We start from the raw sequence: 21978 nt of genomic DNA, 5'->3' as shown, positions 1-21978 counted from the left end.
CAAAGGGGGTTGCTAGGAGTCAGACAGGACTGAGCAACTTTCACTTTCACTATAGATTGAAGTCAAGAGTTATGGCTGTATCCAATGACAGATTAGTACTTAATTTTGATTATGTGTTTGGCCTCCAGCAACAAGTGAGGATATTTCGTTAATACATAGTTTACAGATTGGCAAACCATGAGCCTGTGGGCCAAATGCAGCCCACCGCCTGTTTCTGTAAAGAAAGTGTTATGGAACTCAGTCATGTGCATTTATTTACATATTATCTATGGCTGCTTTTATACTGCAGGGGCAGATGTGAGTAGTTGTAATGGAGCTGTATGGCTCGCAAAATCTGAAATATTTACTCTCTGGCCCTTTACTAAAAAAAGTTTGCCAACTGCTTGTTTAAAACATTTAGCTTACATGAAACATGAAAATGTTTGATAAGTTTCCTAGGATCACTCCTTTTTAATAATTCTATATAATTCTACACAGCAATAAGGTTTTTTAAGGACATAAATTCCTTAAGAGAAAGGATTTGGTTTTTATACTTCTGGGGTAATATGTTCGTATTGCCATAGTTTAATAATAGGCCAGTAAGGAGTACATCAAGGCTGTATATTGTCACCCTGCTTATTTAACTTATATGCAGAGTACATCATGAGAAATGCTGGGCTGGAAGAAGCACAAGCTGGAATCAAGACTGCCAGGAGAAATATCAGTAACCTCAGATATGCAGATGACACCACCCTTATGGCAGAAAGTGAAGAGGAACTAAAAAGCCTCTTGATGAAAATGAAAGTGGAGAGTGAAAAAGTTGGCTTAAAGCTCAACATTCATAAAACAAAGATCATGGCATCTGGTCCCATTACTTCATGGGAAATAGATGGGGAAACAGTGTCAGACTTTATTTTTTGGGGCTCCAAAATCAGTGCAGATGGTGATTGCAGCCATGAAATTAAAAGACGCTTACTCCTTGGAAGAAAAGTTATGACCAACTTAGGTAGCGTATTTAAAAACAGAGACATTACTTTGCCAACAAAGGTCTGTCTAGTCAAGGCTATGGTTTTTCCAGTGGTCATGTATGGATGTGAGAGTTGGACTGTGAAGAAAGCTGAGCGTCGAAGAATTGATGCTTTTGAACTGTGGTGGTGGAGAAGACTCTTGAGAGTCCCTTGGACTGCAACGAGATCCAACCAGTCCATTCTGAAGGGGATCAGCCCTGGGATCTCTTTGGAAGGAATGATGCTAAAGCTGAATCTCCAGTACTTTGGCCACCTCATGCAAAGAGTTGACTCATTGGAAAAGACTCTGATGTTTAGAGGGATTGGGGGCAGGAGAAGAAGGGGACGACAGAGGATGAGATGGCTGGATGGTATCACTGACTCGATGGACGGGAGTCTGAGTGAACTCCGGGAGTTGGTGATGGACAGGGAGGCCTGGCATGCTGCGATTCATGGGGTCGCAAAGAGTCGGACACAACTGAGCGACTGAACTGAACTGAACTGAATCTTTCTTTTAAATGTAAGTTTTAAAACAAAGAAAGAAAAAAATCTTCAGAAGAGTAACAAACTTCTGCAACAGAACTAAATACAATAATCATAAAATTATTTAAATAGCCTGAATTCTGCAGTTCTAGTGTTATCTTCCTAAGATATCACCACAGATCCTTTTCTGAAAATTTCTACCACAAGATAGTGTAACTGCAAGTAAAATAGAAACCCCTTTGGCAGATTACTTAAACCAAGCCTGACGGCTAATGGTAATTTACAGAGGAAGCTTCCTCTCCCTCAATATAGACTCTCATTGTCTCCATCAAAACCACAGAGTTTGAAGGATTTATTGGAGCCCCTGCTGCAGAAAGAATGATGGGCTTCTTCCAGCATCAGGGGAAGTGATGGATTTTTGTCCCTGCAAGAGAAAAGGAGACTCCTTTAATTTTGTGGTTGGTGACAAAAAAGCAAGTGAAAGTTCTTTTGTTTTTTTAACTTTATTATTTTATTGAACTTTAGTTGATGTACAGTGTTGATTACTGATGTATAGCAAATTACTCAGTTATAGAGAGATATTTTTTATAATGTTTTCCATTATGGTTTATCATAGGCTATTAAATATAGTTATCTGTGCTATACAGTAGGACCTTGTTGTTTTATCTATTCTGTATATAAAAGCATACATCTGCTAACCCCAGCCTCCCACTCATTCTTTCCCCATGGCAACCACCAGTCTGTTCTCTATGTCCCTGATGCTGTTTCCTGGATTGGTTCTTTTGCATCTCATTTTAGACTCCACATTTAAGTGATATCATATGGTATTTGTCTTCCTCTGACTTATTTCACTTAGTGTGATAGTCTCTTGTTGCAGCCATATTGCTGCAAATAGCATTGTTTTTTTCTTTTTTATGGCTGAGTAGTATTTCATTGTATATATGTACCATATATCTTTATCTATTCATCTGTTGTTGGACATTTAGGTTGTTTCCATGTCTGGGTTATGTGAATAGTGCTGCTGAGAACATGGATGCATGTATCTTTTTTAATTATAGTTACGACTGAAATAGAGGAAAACAGTAGAATGGGAAAGACCGAGAGATCTCGTCAAGAAAATTAGAGATACCAAGGGAACATTTAATGCAAAGATGGGCTCAATAAAGGACAGAAATGGTATGGACCTAACAGAAGCAGAAGATATTAAGAAAAGGTGGCAAGAATACACAGAAGAAGTGTACAAAAAAGATCTCCATGAACCAGATAGTCACGAATGTGTGGTCACTCACCTAGAGCTAGACATCCTGGAATGTGAAGTCAAGTGGGCCTTAGAAAGCATCACTACGAACAAAGCTAGTGGAGGTGATGGAATTCCAGCTGAGCTGTTTCAAATCCTGAAAGATAATGCTGTGAAAGTGCTGCACTCAATATGCCAGCAAATTTGGAAAACTCAGCAGTGGCCACAGGACTGGAAAAGGGCCGTTTTCATTCTAATCCCAAAGAAAGGCAAGGCCAAAGAATGCTTAACTACTGCACAATTGTACTCATCTCACACGCTAGTAAAGTAATGCTTAAAATTCTCCAAGCCAGGCTTTAGCAATATGTGAACCAAGAAACTTCCAGATGTTCCAGCTGGTTTTCAAAAAGGCAGAGGAACCAGAGATCAAATTGCCAACATCCATTGGATCATAGAAAAAGCAAGAGAGTTCCAGAAAAACATATATTTCTGCTTTATTGACTATGCCAAAGCCTTTGACTGTGTGGATCACAATAAATTGTGGAAAATTCTGAAAGAGATGGGAATACCAGACCACCTTACCTGCCTCCTGAGAAACCTGTATGCAGGTCATGAAGCAACAGTTAGAACTGGACATGGAACAACAGAGTGGTTTCAAATAGGAAAAGGAGTATGTCAAGGCTGTATATTGTCACCCTGCTTATTTAACTTATATGCAGACTACATCATGAGACATGCTGGGCTGGAGGAAGCACAAGCTGGAATCAAGATTGCAGGGAGAAATATCAATAACTTCAGATATGCAGATGACACCACCTTTATGGCAGAAAGTGAAGAAGAACTAAAGAGCCTCTTGATGAAAGTGAAAGAGGAGAGTGAAAAGGTTGGCTTAAAGCTCAACATTCAGAAAACTAAGATCATGGCATCTGGTCCCATCACTTTATGGGAAATAGATGAGGAAACAGTGGAAACAGTGTCAGACTTTATTTTTCTGGGCTCCAAAATCACTGCAGATGGTGACTGCAGCCATGAGATTAAAAGACACTTACTCCTTGGAAGGAAAGTTATGACCAACCAAGACAGTATATTAAAAAGCAGAGATACTACTTTTCCAAAAAAGATCTGTCTAGTCAAGCCTATGGTTTTTCCAGTGGTCTTGTATGGATGTGAGAGTTGGACTATAAAGAAAGCTGAGCGCAGAAGAATTGATGCTTTTGAACTGTGGTATTGGAGAAGACTCTTAAGAGTCCCTTGGACTGCAAGGAGATCCAACCAGTCCATCCTAAAGGAGATTGGTCCTGGGTGTTCATTGGAAGGACAGATGCTAAAGCTGAAACTCCAATACTTTGGCCACCTCATGCGAAGAGCTGACTCATTGGAAAAGACCCTGACACTAGGAAAGATTGATGGCAGGAGGAGAAGGGGATGACAGAGGTTGAGATGGTTGGATGGCATCACTGACTCAATGGACGTGGGTTTGGGTGGACTCCAGGAGTTGGTGATGGACAGGGAGGCCTGGTGTTCTGTGCTTCATGGGGTCTCAAAGAGTCGGACACGACTGAGCGACTGAAGTGAACTGGACTGGATATATGCCCAGGATTGGGATTATTGGATCATATGGTAATTCTATTTTTGATTTTCTGAGGATGCTCCAACCTCCACAGTGGCTGAACCAGCTTACATTCCCACCAACAGTGTAGCAAGGGTCCATTTTCTCCATACCCTCTTCAGCATTTGTTATCTGTAGTCTTTTTCATGATTGCCATCCTGACCAGTGTGAAATGGTACCTTGTTGTAGTCTTGATTTGCATTTTTTAAATAATTAGTGGTATTGAGCATCTATTCATGTGCCTATTGGCCATCTATATTTCTTCTTTGGAAAAATGTTTATTTAGGTCTTCTGCTCTTTTTGGATTGGGTTGTTTGTTGTTGTTGTTGTTGTATGAGTTGTGGGTATATTTTGGAAAGTAAACCCTTATCTGTTGCATAATTTGCAAATATGTTCTCCCATTTATGGTTTCCTTTGCTGTGAAAAAGCTTGTAAGTTTCATTAGGTCCCATTTGTTTTTCTTTTTATTTCTATTGCCTTGAGGGACTAAGAAATTGGTATGATTTATATCAGAGAATGTTTTGCCTGTGATCTCTTCTAGCAGTTTGATGATGTCATGTCTTAGGTTTAAGTCTTTAAGCCATTTTGAGCTTATTTTTGTATATGGTGAGAGGGTGTGGTCTGACTTCACTGATTTATATCTGGCTGTCCAACTTTCCCAATAGCACTTGCCAAAGAGACAGCCTTTTCCCTATTGTATATTCCTGCCTCTTTGGTGAGGATTAATTGGCTGTAGGTTCAGTTCGTTTTAGTCACTCAGCTGTTGGTCACTCTTTGTGACCCCATGGAGTGCAGCACTCCACACCTCCCTGTCCATCACCAATTCCTGGAGCTTGCTCAAACTCATGCCCATCAAGTTGGTGATGCCATCCAGCAACCTCATCCTCTGTTGTCCCCTTCTCCTGCCTTCAATCTCCCAGCATCAGGGTCTTTCCCAATGAGTTAGTTCTTCGCATCAGGTGCCCAGAGTATTGGAGTTTCAGCTTCAGCATCAGTCCTTCCAATGAATATTCAGGACTGATTTCTTTTAGGATTGAATGGTTTTATCTCCTTGCAATCCAAGGAATTCTCAAAAGTCTTCTCCAACCCCACAGTCCAAAAGCATCAATTCTTCGGCACTCAGCCTTCCTTATAGTCCAACTCTCACATCCATTCATGACTATTGGAAAAACCATAGCTTTGACTAGACAGACCTTTGTTGGCAAAGTAATGCCTCTGCTCTTTAATATGCTGTCTATCTTTTCTTCCAAGGAGTAAGCATCTTTTAATTTCATGGCTGCAGTCACCATCAGCAGTGATTTTGGAGCACCCCCCCCCCAAAAAAGTCTGTCACTGTTTCCAGTTTCCCCATCTATTTGCCATGAAGTGATGGGACTGGATGCCATGATCTTAGTTTTTTGAATGTTCAGTTTTAGCCTCGCTTTTTCACTATCCTCTCTCATTTTCATCAAGAGGCTTTTTAGTTCCTCTTCACTTTCTGCATATCTGAAGTTATTGATATCTCTCCCAGCCATCTTGATTCCAGCTTGTGCTTCATCCAGCCCTGCATTTCTCATGATGTACTCTGCATAGAAGTTAAATAAGCAGGGTGACAATATATAGCCTTGACGTACTCCTTTTCCTATTTGGAACCAGTCTGTTGTTCCATGTCCAGTTGTAACTGTTGCTTCCTGACCTGCATACAGATTTCTCAAGAGGCAGGTCAGGTGGTCTGGTATTCCCATCTCTTGAAGAATTTTCCACAGTTTGTTGTGATCCACACAGTCAAAGGCTTTGGCACAATCAGTAAAGCAGATGTTTTTCTGGAACTCTCTTGCTTATTTGATGATCCAGTGGATGTTGGCAATTTCATCTCTGGTTTCTGTGCCTTTTCTAAATCCAGCTTGAACATTTGGAAGTTCATGGTTCCCGTACTATTGACACCTGGCTTGGAGTATGAACCCTTGCCTGTAGGTGTATGGGTTTATTGCGGTCTTTCTATTCTGTTCTGTAGATCCATACATCTGTTTTTGTGCCAGTACTACAATGTTTTGATTACTGTAGCTTTGTAGTATTGTCTGAAGCCTGGAAAGTTTATGCTTCTTGCTTTCTTGTTCTTCTTCACTAACCTTTGGCAATCCTAGGTCTTTCATGTTCCACAGGAATAGAATTATTTTTTCTATCACTGTGAAGAATGTCCTGTGTAATTTGATAGGGATTATATTACATTTGTAGATTGCCTTGGATAGAATGGCTATTTTAACTGTATCAATTCTTCCAATCCAAGAGCATGGAATATCTTTCCATTTCTTTGAATAATAGTTTCCTTTATACATGTTTTATAGTTGTCAGCATATAAATCTTTCACATCCTTGGTCAGGTTTATTCCCTAGTGTTTTATTTCTGGGGATATAATTTTAAAGTTAGTAAGTAAGAGAAGTTGCTCAGTCATGTCCGACTCTTTGCCACCCCATGGACTGTAGCCCACCAGGTTTCTCTGCACATGGGATTCTCCAGGCAAGAATCCTGAGTGGGTTGCCATTTTCTTCTCCAGGGAATCTTCCGGATTGAACCGGGTCTCCCGTATTGCAAGCAGACACTTTAACCCCTGAGCCACCAAGGAAGCTTTTTTTTTTTTTTTTGCATTCTATTGGATATTTCATTGTGGTGTAAAGAAATGCAGTTAATTCCTATATGTTAATCTTGTATCCTGCTCCCTTGCTGAATTCATTTATTAGTTCTAATAGTTTTTGTGTGGAGTCTTTAGGGTTTTCTGTATATAGTATCATATCATCTGCATATAATGACAATTTTACAGGAAGAAAGCACTTTTTAATGGATCTAAGGCATTGCTTCTATTATTGCTGTATTTGTTTCTCTGGAATGCCAGAATATGGGGTAACTGTGCTTTCAACTATGAAAAATAGGATCAATGAAATCAATTTAAAATTTCCCTTGAGTGAGAATATATTCATCACATAAAAGTGGTGCTCTAAGCCCATTTTGTTCTTTTCTCTACAGATCAGTGTCTCAAGCAAATTTCAGACTCTATAGAGAAGGTCAGGTCATTTAGCTTAGAAAAGATTTTTCTTTTAAAAAAAATCATGTAAAATAACGACAGTAGGCCAAGCCATTAGTAAGATTCTATGATAGAAATCAAGTTGTGTGGTAGTTGCCTATATGTGTGTAACACTTCAGCCCAGGATAACATTTTTATGGAGTTATGAGTGGTTTTTATTATCAAAAAACAGCACATTAATGTATATGGTGAAATCATATTTAATTCTAATCTGATAGCCTTGAGAAAATAGTTATTTCGATTTTTCTATGTCTTTATTTGGACCTATCAAAAAGTTTGTAAAAAACTTGACTGATTTTAAGAGGTTATTTAATTTAAAATTTAACTCACCTACATTTTCCTTTGAAAAATAATTTTAAAAGGAGAAAAAAATCCAATCAGAGTACGCATAAGGGGCAAACAGTGAAATTATAAAATCAGGCATACATTTGTCTCTCTTTAATTTCCATGCTAGAATTTTAGAACATTTTTTAAGACATAAAATCTCATTGCAAGGAGTACAAGCCATTGTTCTTACAAGTTGGCTGCCTAAAGTGCAATATGAAGAGTATGAAATGATGATGGTTTGGCTGACTAATGAATATTTTCAGGGGCATAACTAGAGATTATTTTTTAAAGATCACTGATAAAATAAAACATCGTAAGCCTGCTTGTGGATGCCTGGTTATAACACGTTCAGGTACTTAACAAATATTTACTGAGAACTCTGAAAGGCACAGTTAGTCTTACAGCAACATCCCTTTAAAATAATGATACATGGTCACTCTCAACTCAACTCCTGATATTTTCAAAATTAGAATTTTTTTTTTTAGAATTATTTGTTTATCTACAGGTCAAGCCAGCTAAAACTATGAACATGATGAAATAAACCTCCACTTTGTATAAATGAAGAGAACAAATGGGTACTTATTTTCTGGAGGACTTAAAAGATTCATGTTGTAGCAAACCCTCTAATTCTTTGAAGGCCCAAAACCAGTGTCACAGAGCTCACTGGGTAAGCAAGGCCAGGCAGGAATCACTGGGTATATAATAGTCAATACCAAAGATTAAGTAGTTCTTAATCTGTTAGCTTTTACTTCAGATCATTTTCTAGAGGTGTCTTTTGTGTGTTATCTGCACAAACATTTAAAATCTTCAGAGTAAGAGTTTATCTACGGGGTGCTTTGGTATTTTTTCCCAAATACTCAGAACCACACCAGACAGCATTGGCAGTGTTTCCATCCATATAAGGATAGACTTTATCACTCCAGCATCTTTAAGACTCAGGAAGACTGAAACATTAGTATTTTACAGTTTTCTAAGGATACAGGAAGTGTTTTGTCTCACCAAGAATTAGTATAGCTTTTACCACAAAGAGAGTTTGGGAAAGGGATAAAATGCCATTTATGTACCCATAAATAGTTAATTGAGGGACTCCTATGTAGGCACTCTTACTGGGGGAAGGACAGAGGTGGCTCCAAAGATAAACCACATATAGACTCTGACCTCAGGGAATTCACACAGTGACACAATACAGACATGTAAATGATTATGGTACAGGATAATTGGATATGACACAGGATTATACCATAAGGAAGGTACGTAAAGACTCCTAACAAATTTCACAGGAAGAAGTAATCAATTTTAAAACTTTGTGCATCAGTAATTTCATTCATTACTTCATTTTGAATTCCAAAGCCCCAGTGGAAATCTTTCTGAGGGAGAATATATCTGAGTGTAATAAAAATTGTTATCAAAGAATCCTTAATGGGAAAGATTCAAAGTGCGGCAAATCTTGGTACCAGAGAGGCCACCAAGATTCAAAAATACCCATCTGCATGACTACCCAGAGTCCTGAAGATGGTCTCTTCTAAATACGGCTGTCAAGACACCTGGGTTGTAATTGTCATGAATATTATGGTGCACTGCAGCCAGCTTTAAAAGTATGTTTCCATCCATTATTTGCTAATTACTATCCCTGAGTATAGGCTGGCACCTTGAAAAGGGGCAGCCAGGACACCAGGGTTCTAATTCTGCTCACTAGTGGTGATGTAAAATGAAGCGTTTGGTCATCAGATACTCTCCAAGGTTCCTTGGGTAGCTAGGTGGGTGGGGCAAACTTTATTATCACCACTTTAGAGAGAGAAGCTAAGGTCAGGAGCAACTTGAAGGGCTTGCCCAAGGTCTCAGATAATAATTGATAAGTAATACTTGAGATTATACACCTGCCCATAAGGACAAAGTATTTTCTACTGTACTCAGAACCACACCTAACTTCTGTGGGCTAGAGGACAGAGGCCCAGGTAGCATTACTCTAGTTATTTCAGTTATAAATCAAGATAAGTCACTCAGTCGTGACTGACTCTTTGTGACCCACATGGGCTGTAGCCTACCAGCCTCCTCCATTAATGGGATTTTCCAGGCAAAAGTACTAGAGTGGGCTGCCATTTCCTTCTCCAGGGGATCTTCCTGATACAGGGATCGAACCCGAGTCTCCTGCATTGCAGGCAGATGCTTTACCATCTGAGCCACCAGAGAAGCCCTAAAATCAAGATAACACAAGTGTTAAAATATGATATGTCCTCCCACCTTGACAAATACGATGGTCAGGTGTGAATCACAAATTCTTAAGACTTCTCCAAGAGCCAGGCTGGAAAGTGGCAGGGAAGAGAAAGCTGACTAGAAGGCACCCCTCTTCTTGCAGTTAAGTGGGGGCCCATAGTGCCTGGGAGGGTGTTCCTTAGTTCATGGGTCCAAGCACCACCCGCACTCCAACAAAGACCCATTCCTGCACACAGGGGTGAGTTCAGAGATCCAAGCAGATCCGAGGAGAGGGTTTGGTACTATTTGGGGAGGGGATTCCAGAATTCTGACCACCTGGGGCATGGTCTGGACGTGGGTTCTACCTCCTTAACCCTGTGGGAAGGGGCACTGTCAGAAGAGGCAGAGGGTGAACACAGGTCCCTCTAGCTTGGGCTTAAGAGCCAGTCTGTTCATACTACCTCAAAAGTCAACCTAAGAAAGGGTACAATCTGGAAACTTTTTTGTTAGAAAGTAGTATTCATAATAGTTACAAGACCAGGTTCTGCACCCAAACACCTGGGTCAGGATCCCAGCGTGACCACTTATGCTGTGAAATTTCATGCCAGTTATGCCAGTTAGACAACATCTTAAGATTTCAGTTTCCTCATTTTTAAAATAGGTATAATTACTATTTTTATGAGGAGTAAATAAGATAGCACATGTAAAAGGCCTGGCAAACATTAAACTGGGTAAACGCGAGGTTCACTCCAGCTGTATTAGGTGAGTTTGCCTTGAAAGGTTTCTGGAGAATTATATAAGGTTAACTAGCGAAGCACTGTGATAACCCCTCTCTCCACTAAATAGCGGAGCCAGGCGCAGGAATAGGCTCCGCCCACCCAAGGCATTGGCTGCTGCCCAGGACCCATTGGGTCCCATGGCCAGGGCTTCAAGTTGCAGCTGTGCATTCTACGAGCTATAGCTAGAGATTCAAAGAAGGTTAACTGGCAACGCGGCCCTGAGTCACAACGGGACTAAGGCACTGAAACCAAGCATTAGCACACCATTTCTTTTATCCCTCCAATGCAGATGGTTAAACCAGTGAGAAGTGGCGTCGACAGGATACCAAGCCAGGGTTGATGCAGCTCGGTCCCCTCCCACCCCTTCACCCTGGGGCTCACGCTATCATTGCTTAGCCTTTTGACAGGTCTTGACATCTCTCCTCCGCGAGAAAGGAGAGACCTGGAACAAGCCAAGGCATCTCGCTGGTAGCTCCTGTGAGTAGGAGCCAAGCCCAGTTTAGCGAATGCCCGCCCCAAAGCAAAGATGTTTACCAAAGGCAAGCCTGGGCATTCCCCCACCCCACCGGGTGAGCTGAATTCAGTGTGGCCCATTTCCACATCCTAGCCCCTCCCCCTCCCTGGGGAAAAATTTAAAAACCACCTTGGAAACTTTGCCATTTCTTGAGGACCAAGAACTGTAACCAGCTCCCTTTAACGGACAGTCGTGACTGGGCACCGAGAAGTCAGACTTGAAAACACCAACAAAGGACTATATTTAGCTCTGAGCTCTCCGCCTAAATTCCTTTTATTTTTTCACTCTTAGCTTCAAAACGACTAGGTTGGGGAAGTGGGAGGAAGGGGGCGGGGGAGAGCAGAGAAAGAACAGCTGTGCCTCCGCCTCTCCACTCAATCTCTATAAATAACCAATCACGAGCGGAGGCTACTTTTTAGCCAATGAAGCAGCCCAAACTGATAAAACCTTGGCAGTAGCCAATGGAAGAACATTCGAGGGTGTGAGATTTGCGCCCCAGGACCAATGGGTCCTGAGTCTAGAAGAAGAAATTTGAGCTGGAGCGTGGGTGTGCAGTGCACAAGCTTCCTACTTCCAAACCCCCAAACCTACTCCGCCCACTGAGCATGCCCTGACTAGCTACCGGCACCCGGGCTGATTGTGGATCGGGCTGTGATTCACTCTCCGGGTTTTGGCCATAACCGAGTGGGGAGGTGGGTGGGGCCTTCTGAGTCCCAGCCTGGAGACCGCCCTGATCACTAGAGGCTGCCCATTCTCTCTTCCGGACAGGTTTCAGGCCGAATGTTCCTGTTTTCTTTGTCTGAGGGATGAAGTGCGAGGAGAGTCCGCGAGAGAAGGCTGGGTAGGAAGGGCCACGCCTAGAGTGTGGGAAAATGCTCCGCCCATAGAAGAAAATGTTTCTATCATACACCCAAATGTTCTTTGGGTCTCGGCCTTCGGGACGCACACCCGCCGGGGGCTCGGGGAGTGGGAGTCCACAAGCTTTGGATAAAAGGAACGGCATGAGACCAGCCTGTTCCCGGGGTGGCCCACGGCGCCCGCCCTTTTCTCATAGAGCCGGGATTCCTATGCACTAAAGCCAGGTTGGCGCAGGAAGGTGGCCTCCGTCCTCCCTCGAGCTGTCCTAGCCAGCTTCTTAATACCCATACACCCCCACACATTTCTCCGGCTCCTATACTAGTGCCTATCCCGAATCCGCTAGTCTTGAATCAAATCGCTAGCTCCGCCTACAGCCCCACCCCCGTCCGGCCCCCCGGAAAACCAGGAGCCGGGAATCCGGCGGGAGGGGCCGGCAGCGGCGCACTGGGCATGCTCGCCAGGGCGGGGCGGGCAGGGCTGCGCGCGGCGAGTAGGAAGCCCTCGCCCCGCGGAGGCTGCGGGAGAGAGCTCGAAGGGCCGCGGCGGTGGGCGCACGCTCTGCGGGGACTCATGCCACGCGCGTCCCGGCCCGGCGCGCAATTAGCAGCCGCCTCCGCAGCCCGCCGCCGCCGCCTCCTCCTCGCCTTCCTGGGCTGCTGCGGAGAGAAGCTGCAGCCCTCGCCTAGCACAGGCTGCCGGCATTGTCCTCCAGATCCGCCGCCCAGGCTGCTGCTGCCGCCGCCGTGGGCTGCCTCGGGGCCCCGGACCCGCGCTGCAGGGACTCGCCGCCGCGCCGGCCGGCCCGGCGCCCGGCCCCCGTTTGGTGATTTCCGCGTCCTGCGTTCCTCGGTCATCTCCTGAGTTTACCTGCAGAGCTCAGGACAGAGAAGTCTAGCCACCAAGCCCAGCTTTCCTCCAGTGCGCAGCCCCGACGGGGCCGTGGCAGGCGCAGCGAGAACGCCGACGGAGCCATGAGAGAGTACAAAGTGGTGGTGCTGGGCTCGGGCGGCGTGGGCAAGTCCGCCCTCACGGTGCAGTTCGTGACCGGCTCCTTCATCGAGAAGTATGACCCCACCATCGAGGACTTCTACCGCAAAGAGATTGAGGTGGACTCATCGCCGTCGGTGCTGGAGATCTTGGACACGGCGGGCACGGAGCAGTTCGCATCCATGCGGGACCTGTACATCAAAAATGGCCAGGGCTTCATCCTCGTGTACAGCCTTGTTAACCAGCAGAGCTTCCAGGACATCAAGCCCATGCGGGACCAGATCATCCGCGTGAAGCGGTACGAGCGCGTGCCCATGATTCTGGTGGGCAACAAGGTGGACCTGGAGGGCGAGCGTGAGGTTTCATTCGGCGAGGGCAAGGCCCTGGCGGAGGAGTGGAGCTGCCCCTTCATGGAGACTTCGGCCAAAAACAAAGCCTCGGTGGACGAGCTGTTCGCCGAGATCGTGCGGCAGATGAACTACGCGGCGCAGCCCAACGGTGATGAGGGCTGCTGCTCGGCCTGCGTGATCCTCTGAGGCGCCCGCGGCTGCCGCGCGACAGCCGCGCTCTCCGCACAAAAGCCAAACGCACCCGACTCTTCTAAATGTGATTTCTCTTCTTGCTTTGAGATTGGAGATGACTTTGCATCGGCTGGGGGGTCTTGGCGCCCGACTGGCCGCGGTGGCCGCGTCCCCCGCCTCTCCCCGGTTTCCTAGGGGCTGTCCCGTCAGGACCATCCGAGTCCCGGTGGAAATGTGGATCTTTGCAGCATGTACGTTTCTCATTGATTTTGGTTGACGCATATTTCCCCATTGAAGCAGCCCGTGGGGCCCTGTATTGGCGGCTTGACACCGGCAGGCGAAAGTTTCAGTCTGGAAAAAAAAAGAAATGGGGTGGGGGCGGAAGAGGACGGGGAGAAGGTGGAAAAGGGGGGATTTTTTTGTTTTTCTGTCAACAACCGTTTTTCTAGTTCCAAGTTTCAAAAACACGGAAGGAAGTCCGGGAGAACCAAATGAAGGAGCAGGAGGAGAGGAAGAAACTTTTGTTTTTTCCTTGTTTTCCAGGAGTAGCTGGAAATTAAGATCGGGTTCCTTTTCTGCCAGCTTGGAAAGGCAACCCCGTGACTGATTTCGATTCTGAGGATGTCTATGCAAAGTTGGATTCTTGTTACAGTGTATCCAATCTGAAGTATTGCACATCTGAACTGGGACTGTTAACACTGATGCCAATACAGTGTGGGGTGCCAGAAAGTGTCTGCTGATAATTTGTGGGGGAAAAAAATCTATTTTGTTTACCTACTGTATCAAAGGGGAGTCTGGGGGAGAACGGTAGTATTTTTTTTTATCAGCTGTGAAAAAAAAAATGTTACAGATCTGCACATTTTTGTGTGTACTGTTGTGTGTGTGTTTTTTTAGATTTAGCTTTTTGTTCGTATTGGTTGGCCATACATGGTTTTGATGGCTAGCTCTTTAAACTACAGTACAGAAACTTCGCAAATGTGATTCAGGGCCCCCAGCACCCCTGTGTCTGCAGAGTGCCTTCAAAACTCAGCTGTTCCAGCCGGTGCCAACCTGTGAACTTCCCACCAGTTCCCAGAATCTGTTATTCCTCCCCAAACTACTTCCCAGTTTACTTCTAATAATCTTCCTGAAGGAGCCAGGACAATAGGGCCTGTTGTTCGTTGAATTCTTTATTCTTTCCAGCCTTTAAAATGTAATTTACTTGTAATGCAATGGGTTATTTTTTTTTTCTTTTTAAAAAATTTTTGCTTCATTTTGTTCCAATGTTCAGGTATTTAGCTCCCCTTTTATATAATTTTTTTTTTTAATTTTTGGTTTTCTGTTGTAGGGTGTTCCTCCAGAAGCACAGAGCAAAATTTTACTGTTGTGATGTACCAAGAGAATTCTAACAATTTGTAATTTCTAATTCCATACACGTGGTTAATCATTGTCTCTTCATTTTAAGATTTTTAATACAAATGTCATTTTTAAAGAAACAAATCCAAACTATTGTTTGTGTTTCTGTGTTTCGTATTCAGTGATTTAATACATACAGTGTCATGGCTGAGGTGGACAGGGGCAGGTGCCTGATGCCCCCAAGAGTGGTTTGTCAGATTTTGAAGAGAGAAGTGTCAGTGACAAGTTAGGAGACATTACTCCCAACTCTTTAAACATGAAAAATAATCATCAAGGTCTAGGAATCCCTGGGGTGTGGCTTTACCCTCTGACTGTTAAGATGAACTGGATATTGAATCTGTTCTTCTGACTTGGAGCAGGAAAGGGAGGACCAGCTGCTAAGACTGCCTTAGATCTGGAAGAGTAACCATCCACTGGTCAGGCAGGATGGTGTTTTAGTGTTCTTTTTTTCTTTTTCTTTCTTTCTTCGTATTTTGTTCTGCTTTGTTTAAAACACCTATCCAGTTTAAAGCTTGTTTGGAGGATATGATTTTCAATTCTGAAGTCATGCCTTGTAGTGTTTTCTACAGTATATTTGGGTGGGTTGTGAATAGTGTCTCAGCCCTTTTGTGGCTTTAATTAGGAAGCAGATCATTAGGTTAAAAAAGAAGAGAAAACTTAAGTCTCTTGCTTTATTACACTGTGCAGTTTGTGGACCATTTTGACCTCATGAAATTTTCCTTCTAACAGCAGGAGGCAGTGTGAGCTTTTTATTTTGTATTTTGTTTTTCTTAAGGGCCATTTTACTGATATCTTTATGGAGTGGAAGGTGTATGACTATGTATCAAAAGCACTTCATATATACCTTAGGTCCATAAAGTGTAGGGTGAAGAGTTTTGACTTTCCAAAAGATTTATTGTGTTGAGGGAGCCAAAAGAAGTTAAAGGCCACAGGTTTCTTAAAGCTGTATTAACATATTTTGCCTTAAAATGTTGTGTCTTTGGCCCAGGTGACCTCTCAGAATTGCAGCATGGAGGAGGAATAGAGAATTCTGCCTGGGTTTGGTTCTAAAGCTTTTTCTTTTTTTTTAACACTTGATCTCATTGAAGTTTAGTACCAAACTTAATTAGAAGGTAATGTATATATGCTAAATAAGAAATTAGGAAAAAATATTCACACTTAGGCTTTGCAAAGTTTCATTCTTGCATTTGTGTAAATTTAGTTAATTCAATAGATCTAAAGTGTAAAGATGAAAGCTCTGAAGACATATAACAAGTACTGTATAAAAGATTTTTTAAAATGCATTCAGTGACTTAGGAGTTTGTTTTAGTTTTTGGAAGCCTTTTGATGTGAAATACTGGCAAGTATCTAATTTAAGAAATGTATATACTTCTGACAGGGAATTTTTGAAAATGGGAAATTGGAAATAAAATAGGTTGCTGGGTGCATTAATCATCTTCACATAGGATTTAGTCACTTACATGACTAAATTTTTTACAGGTCTGGGATGGCAGGGCAGAAGATTTTAATATGCTCTTACTGAGTACTGTAAAATAAATGCTTTTTAGATTCTCAATGAAAGCAATTTTGCGTGTGTGCCTGGAGCAGGAAAATAGTATTAAGTTTTGTAGCCTTCTCCAATTATCTTCTTCACGAAATTGAGAAATTAGGGACATTGTTTTTAAGACTGTGTCAGTTTATTTGGCTAGTAAGAACCCGTTAGAATTATGGTGTGAAGAGATAAGGGCATTTGTTTCCCTGAAAGGGGGGCTGACTTAAGGGTGTCAAAGGAAGGGAGGGAGAGAGGGAGTTTGTTGTAAGGCAGTCACCTGTCAAAACAGAAACTGGGTGGAAAAGGAACCTTTATCTTGGAAAGCAAAAGTTAACTTTTAAACTTGACCCCTGCTGGTTTTTAACAGCTTTTCCTTTTGGTCCCTGACAGTCATCCAAGCTTTATGTTATTTCAAAGGATTATTTCTGTTCTCCTTTTGTAATAGCCTCAGAAAAGTTGAAGATAGCATTGGAAGTCTCACATTTTCATATTTGGGGGTTACGATTCTTAGGTAAAACATTGTGCACCTTCTTAACTGCTGAAACAGACTCCATTGCATCACATTTTAGGACCAGCTCTATTTGGGGATTAGAATCTTTTCAGCATGTGAGGCGTCATGCTTCCTGATTTATTACCCTTTCCTGTAGGTAGGAATCCAAAAATGCTCTATTGATGTGAACTATTTGGGTTGTTTTAAACATGTTTTCACCAGCATGTTGTTGCACCTACTTTTGAGTTATTTTCCAGTATTTCTCATAGATGGGATGGGAGAGTGAGAGGACACTATAGGTAGCAGCTGGTCTTGAGAAATAGATAAAAAATGCCTGTACCTTTACTGGCATAAAAGGATCTCTTTCCTTTTCACAACAGAATAAGTCTCCTACTTACAAACATTAGGGTTTAATTGTAGATCACCACCATGAATTAAAATGATATCAAACATTTGACAGAGTGTCTACTTAATTGGGAAAAACTTGCTAATATAATTTTGTCCTGGTGAAAATGTGAAGTTTTAAGTACTATATAATAGAGTATGGTTAAGTTTGACTGTGATATTTTACTCAGACTACTATGAATAATCAAGTGCATTTAATTGAACAGAGTGCTAGTTCTAGAAGATACATTTGCTCTGATGATAGTAGGATTTTGATCCTTGGAAAAGGCTTTTATCTATTTCAGAGGATCTCACACTTGACCATGTATCAATCACCTAGAGGTGAAAACAAGTCTTGTAGGCTCTTCCTACAGTTTCTTAATTCAGGCTATCCATCTATTACCTCATAATTTTCATTTCTGACGAGTTTCCAGGTGATGCTGATAGAACTGCTTCAGGGACCACATTTTGAGAACCAATGATCTTGTCCAAACTCTAAATGAGGACTTCACTGGGAACTACCTAGGGATGCAGACTTCAGACCCGTTTCACACATTTAGAGTGCTGCCTTCCACAAAATCATGGAGTGGTCTTGACTGAATTCTGTGTCTATTGAGGACACATGCCAGTTACACTAGTGTTCTCTTACTTCGAGATTAAAAGGCAAGAATTTTAGTTTTTTATGATTCCTAGTAAGGATTTTTTAAAAACTGTACTTGAGAATTGAAATCTTAAGGTCATAGTAAGCACATGCATCTGTCTATATGTAATGTCTGTGTGTTTTAATACATATGTTTAGTTTCTTACCAGACTTTCTAGGAATCAGTTCAGTGTCGTGTAGTTCTGTAGTTAACCATCCTAGGACAATGCACAGCATAAAATGGTGCCATGCGTCTTGTTTCATTGGAACTAAGTGTTGATTGATTTTGTTAATTGGAGGGGGCAGCTGTTTATATTTTTCCTTTATTATTAAATGGAAATCTCTTTGGAAATGTTTTTCTTAAGACTAGGAAACACATCATATTTTGTGCAATTGACTAAACTTGCTATTTTCTTTAGAATGAATTACCTAGCACAATTACGTGTACCTAAGTTTATCAGAGGTTTGAAGATGTGTGGTTGTGTTTTTGTGTGTGTATGTGTGGTAATTGTGCAAATACAGCAAAATATTTTTTAAAAGTAGAAAAGAGAATATTGATGCATTGAGAATACAGGTGCCCAAAAGGGCCCGAGATTGTTCATTGTTAAGAATATAGTTACAGTGGATAGTGGTAAACATGACAGAAATAAATTCATTTCATTAATCAGCAAGTGTTTATTAATATGTTAGTTGTGGTGTAAGGGCTAATCCTTAAATAGGCGAAAGCCAGACAAGGGAGCAATGGCTTTGTGCTGATCTTATCATCATAAATTGTGACAATAGTGTATATTGAACAGTAGGAGTATGTGGAAAAGTAGTTACCATCAATTATAGAATCCTGTGGGTCTGGCAGGCAACAGAGTAAGTCAAATTTGTTAAAAATTGGAACTTTACTTTGAAAGGTATGTGAATATTGCAAATAAAAATGGATCCGATGAGGTTTACGTAACAGTTGTGTTGCATGTGGAACTCTGTAATTTTGTACATTGCTTCCAACTAACTTTTTGAGATTAGCTGAAATTGCATATTTGGAAATAAAAAGTCAGTTTGCTTTTACATTTTCATGTCAAAGGAAAGAAGGGAAATAGGCTTATGAAAATTGTTCACTGTCTTTATTTTTATATGAGGAAACAAAAAAGGGAAGGGCAGTTAATTTTCTATTCTTAAAGAAAGAAGCAATTGTTGGCATAAGGTTTTCTGGGGTTCCTCATGTAAATAAGATTCAATGGAGTATTTCTTCTGAAAAAGATAATCTAGAAATGAGTGTACCAAAGAATAAGGTTGACGTTTTAAGTTTGCTGAGCCTATAATTTTTTCATACCGACGCTCTTGTTCTCAAGCCTTGTGTACTTACTGAAGAAGGCAACCAGCTCAGAGAAAGAAATGTTAGGCAACAAACTATAAGGAGTAACAATAATAGCAATTATTGTAAAACCATATGAGCTAAAGAGAGTTGTGATTATTAACCTCCTGCAGTTTGTAAAATGATTTCTAGTGACTCTCTTGTGTAGAATATCTCATGAATTTAACAGCATGCTTTTTAAATGTAAAAAGTTTTAGAATTATAGATAGAATAGTTCATCTGAAAGTACTTCATTATTTTTTTAATCTTATTATTGTAAGACCATTTATGAGATGAAAATTTGTTACTTACACTTTTGTGGCTAAAGTAGAGGTCTTTATGTTTTACATCTGACCATTTATAAAAAGTTTTCAAAAAATCTGGGTTGAATCATGAACTCAGAATATTTTAATGTTATTTAATATTTGCATATTAATATATTTCAAAAATATTCTCTTTTAAGGCTAACATTATACTGAATTATCTCTTTCAAGAAAAGAGCCTCTAGAGATCTGTACTAGTACCAGCATAATTCTGTAAGAACATTTATGTCAATAAGATATTTAAAAATATATTTTAGATAGTTTTGCATTTATATTCTAAGTAGGTAATAGAATTGCAAGTATATCTGTTAAGTTGGATTTTAGCATCATTTCACATTGAGTTTGAAAAAGGCTTGAGTTGGAAGTTCTTTACTCTGAGTTTGGTTATCTTAGCTTTATCACATCACCTGTTTTTTCTTTTTGTGTATCATTTCATTCATCTACCTCAGCTTTATGCAAATGGTGTCTCTCATATATGTAATCCATGTTAGTAGATTAAAAAACCTAAGACCTTAATTAGTGGCTATATAAATGTGTTTTCCATATAATAATGTAAAGGGAAAAGTGTTTTTCACACTATGTTTGAGGTCCAGACTGAAATAACCAACTAGTTAGAGAAGATGGCCTACTAAAAATAGATAACTACCTTTTGATATGGGCATAGACTTTGCATTTCCTTTCTAGAACTGGTAAAGGAATTTTTTTAAAAAAGAATTCAATTGTAGGAGTATTCATTTTCATATGTATACAAAGGCCTATAAATATTTCCAGACCTCCTCTTCTTCCTTACTAATCTGCTGAGGTCAAAAAATGAGAAATAAGCCGTGCACTCTCTCTCTCTGAGAGAATACCTTATAACCTAAAAGGGCCAACAATAATCCAATCTGAAGAGCAAAATTTTTCCTGCATTTCTGTACAAACCAGCTTTTAATTTGTCACAGAGGAATCATAAATAGTGGTAAGGGCGAGACAATATTTTCCTTAATTATTTTGGCAACATCAAGCAAGCAGGCTGGGTACTCTGGTTGCTGAGGAGGAAGAGATGATAGAGCTGAGAAGGCAATTGTGGAGAAGGCAGGCTGAGTTGAAATCATTCCTCAGCCCCCATCCTCATTCCTGCATTCCTACAATCCTAGAGGATTTCCTTGTGTCCAGGCTTGTGATTCACTGTGATGCAAGATTTACTGAGGCTTAGGGCCCGCTGCCGATGGCCAAAAATGAAGGAGCCTTATAGGATGGTGTGATAACGCTACTGTAATAAATTCCACTCTAACTCAGACTTGCTTAACCTCAGTACTACTAATATTTGTGGCTGGATAATTTTCCGTAGAGCGATGTTCTGTGTTTCAGGATGTTTAGCAGCATCCCTGGCCTCTACCCACTAGATGCCAGTAGCACCCCTTCCCACGCCAGTTTGACAACCATAAGTGTCTGCAGACATTGCTTACTAATCCGAGGGGAGTGGGGGTGGAGGTTGCTGCTTAACAGCCCCTGCTTGAGAACTATTACTGAGTTCAGCCTACCTGTGGAGTTGGGGGAGGCATAAGTCAAGAGGAGAGAGGGGTGGAACCTAGGGGCCCTTGAAACTTTTCTTACTCCAGAAAAGTGCTGCAGTCATATAAAGTATCAGTGTTCTCTATTGTGCTTGGGACAATATCACTTTGATCAGTTCATTAAAATCCACACCTCAGAGTAAATCTCAGGGATTGGATTTTTCGGTGATTTAATTCAAAAGGTGGTTGTGCTGTGACTGGGGTGATGAACTAAACTCATGGTCAGAGAGTAAGTACATCAGGTCATGCTGATAATTAAGTAGAGGGACCTAGATGGGAAATCAAGGGCAACAGTGTTGCAGTTTTGTTCAGAGCCTCTGAAAGCTCCACAAGAAGACATGTGGAAGGCTTTCAGTCTCACCCAGCCTCCTCCACTCACCTGTCCCTTTCCAGTTAATCCAGGCCCCTGTTCCCCACTGGCCCTCCTCACTTTGGGCTGGAAAGGATGCATTTTATGCATCTGTCCCTCCTTATTTTCACTTTTGCAATTCCTCCCACCCTCCCCCTTTCTTCCTTCTACTCTGCCTTCAGAACTAATGGCTGAATGTGTCCAGGGCAGACCTCAGCTAGTTAACTGCTCACATTTATCTGTGTGCAAACCCCGCTGCCAGGCTGTTAAGAAGGGAGCCGTGGAGGCAGTAGAGATTGCCTGTTAATGAAGTGATTGTGGGGAGCTGGCAGTTTCTAGCCAGCAGCACACAGGCTGTGGCTGCTAACCCCTGAAATGCAGCATTAAGAACTATCCTGTCAGCAAATTCATGAATGTGG

The 21978-nt window shown here is 41.7% G+C and overlaps 1 protein-coding gene across 1 annotated transcript; it reads left to right on the top strand.

The window, feature by feature from the left end:
• The first annotated feature begins 12491 nt into the window (after window positions 1–12491).
• On the top strand, window positions 12492–14411 carry RAP2B (RAP2B, member of RAS oncogene family). Its single transcript, XM_069562317.1, has one exon. It carries the CDS (start codon window positions 13016–13018, stop codon window positions 13565–13567), a length of 552 nt encoding a protein of 183 aa, XP_069418418.1. The 5' UTR covers window positions 12492–13015; the 3' UTR covers window positions 13568–14411.
• The last annotated feature ends 7567 nt before the right edge of the window (window positions 14412–21978 follow it).

The sequence above is a fragment of the Ovis canadensis genome, chromosome 1, assembly GCF_042477335.2.
Source record: "Ovis canadensis isolate MfBH-ARS-UI-01 breed Bighorn chromosome 1, ARS-UI_OviCan_v2, whole genome shotgun sequence".
Lineage (NCBI taxonomy): Eukaryota > Metazoa > Chordata > Mammalia > Artiodactyla > Bovidae > Ovis > Ovis canadensis.
This window is presented reverse-complemented; position numbering and strand designations above follow the sequence as displayed.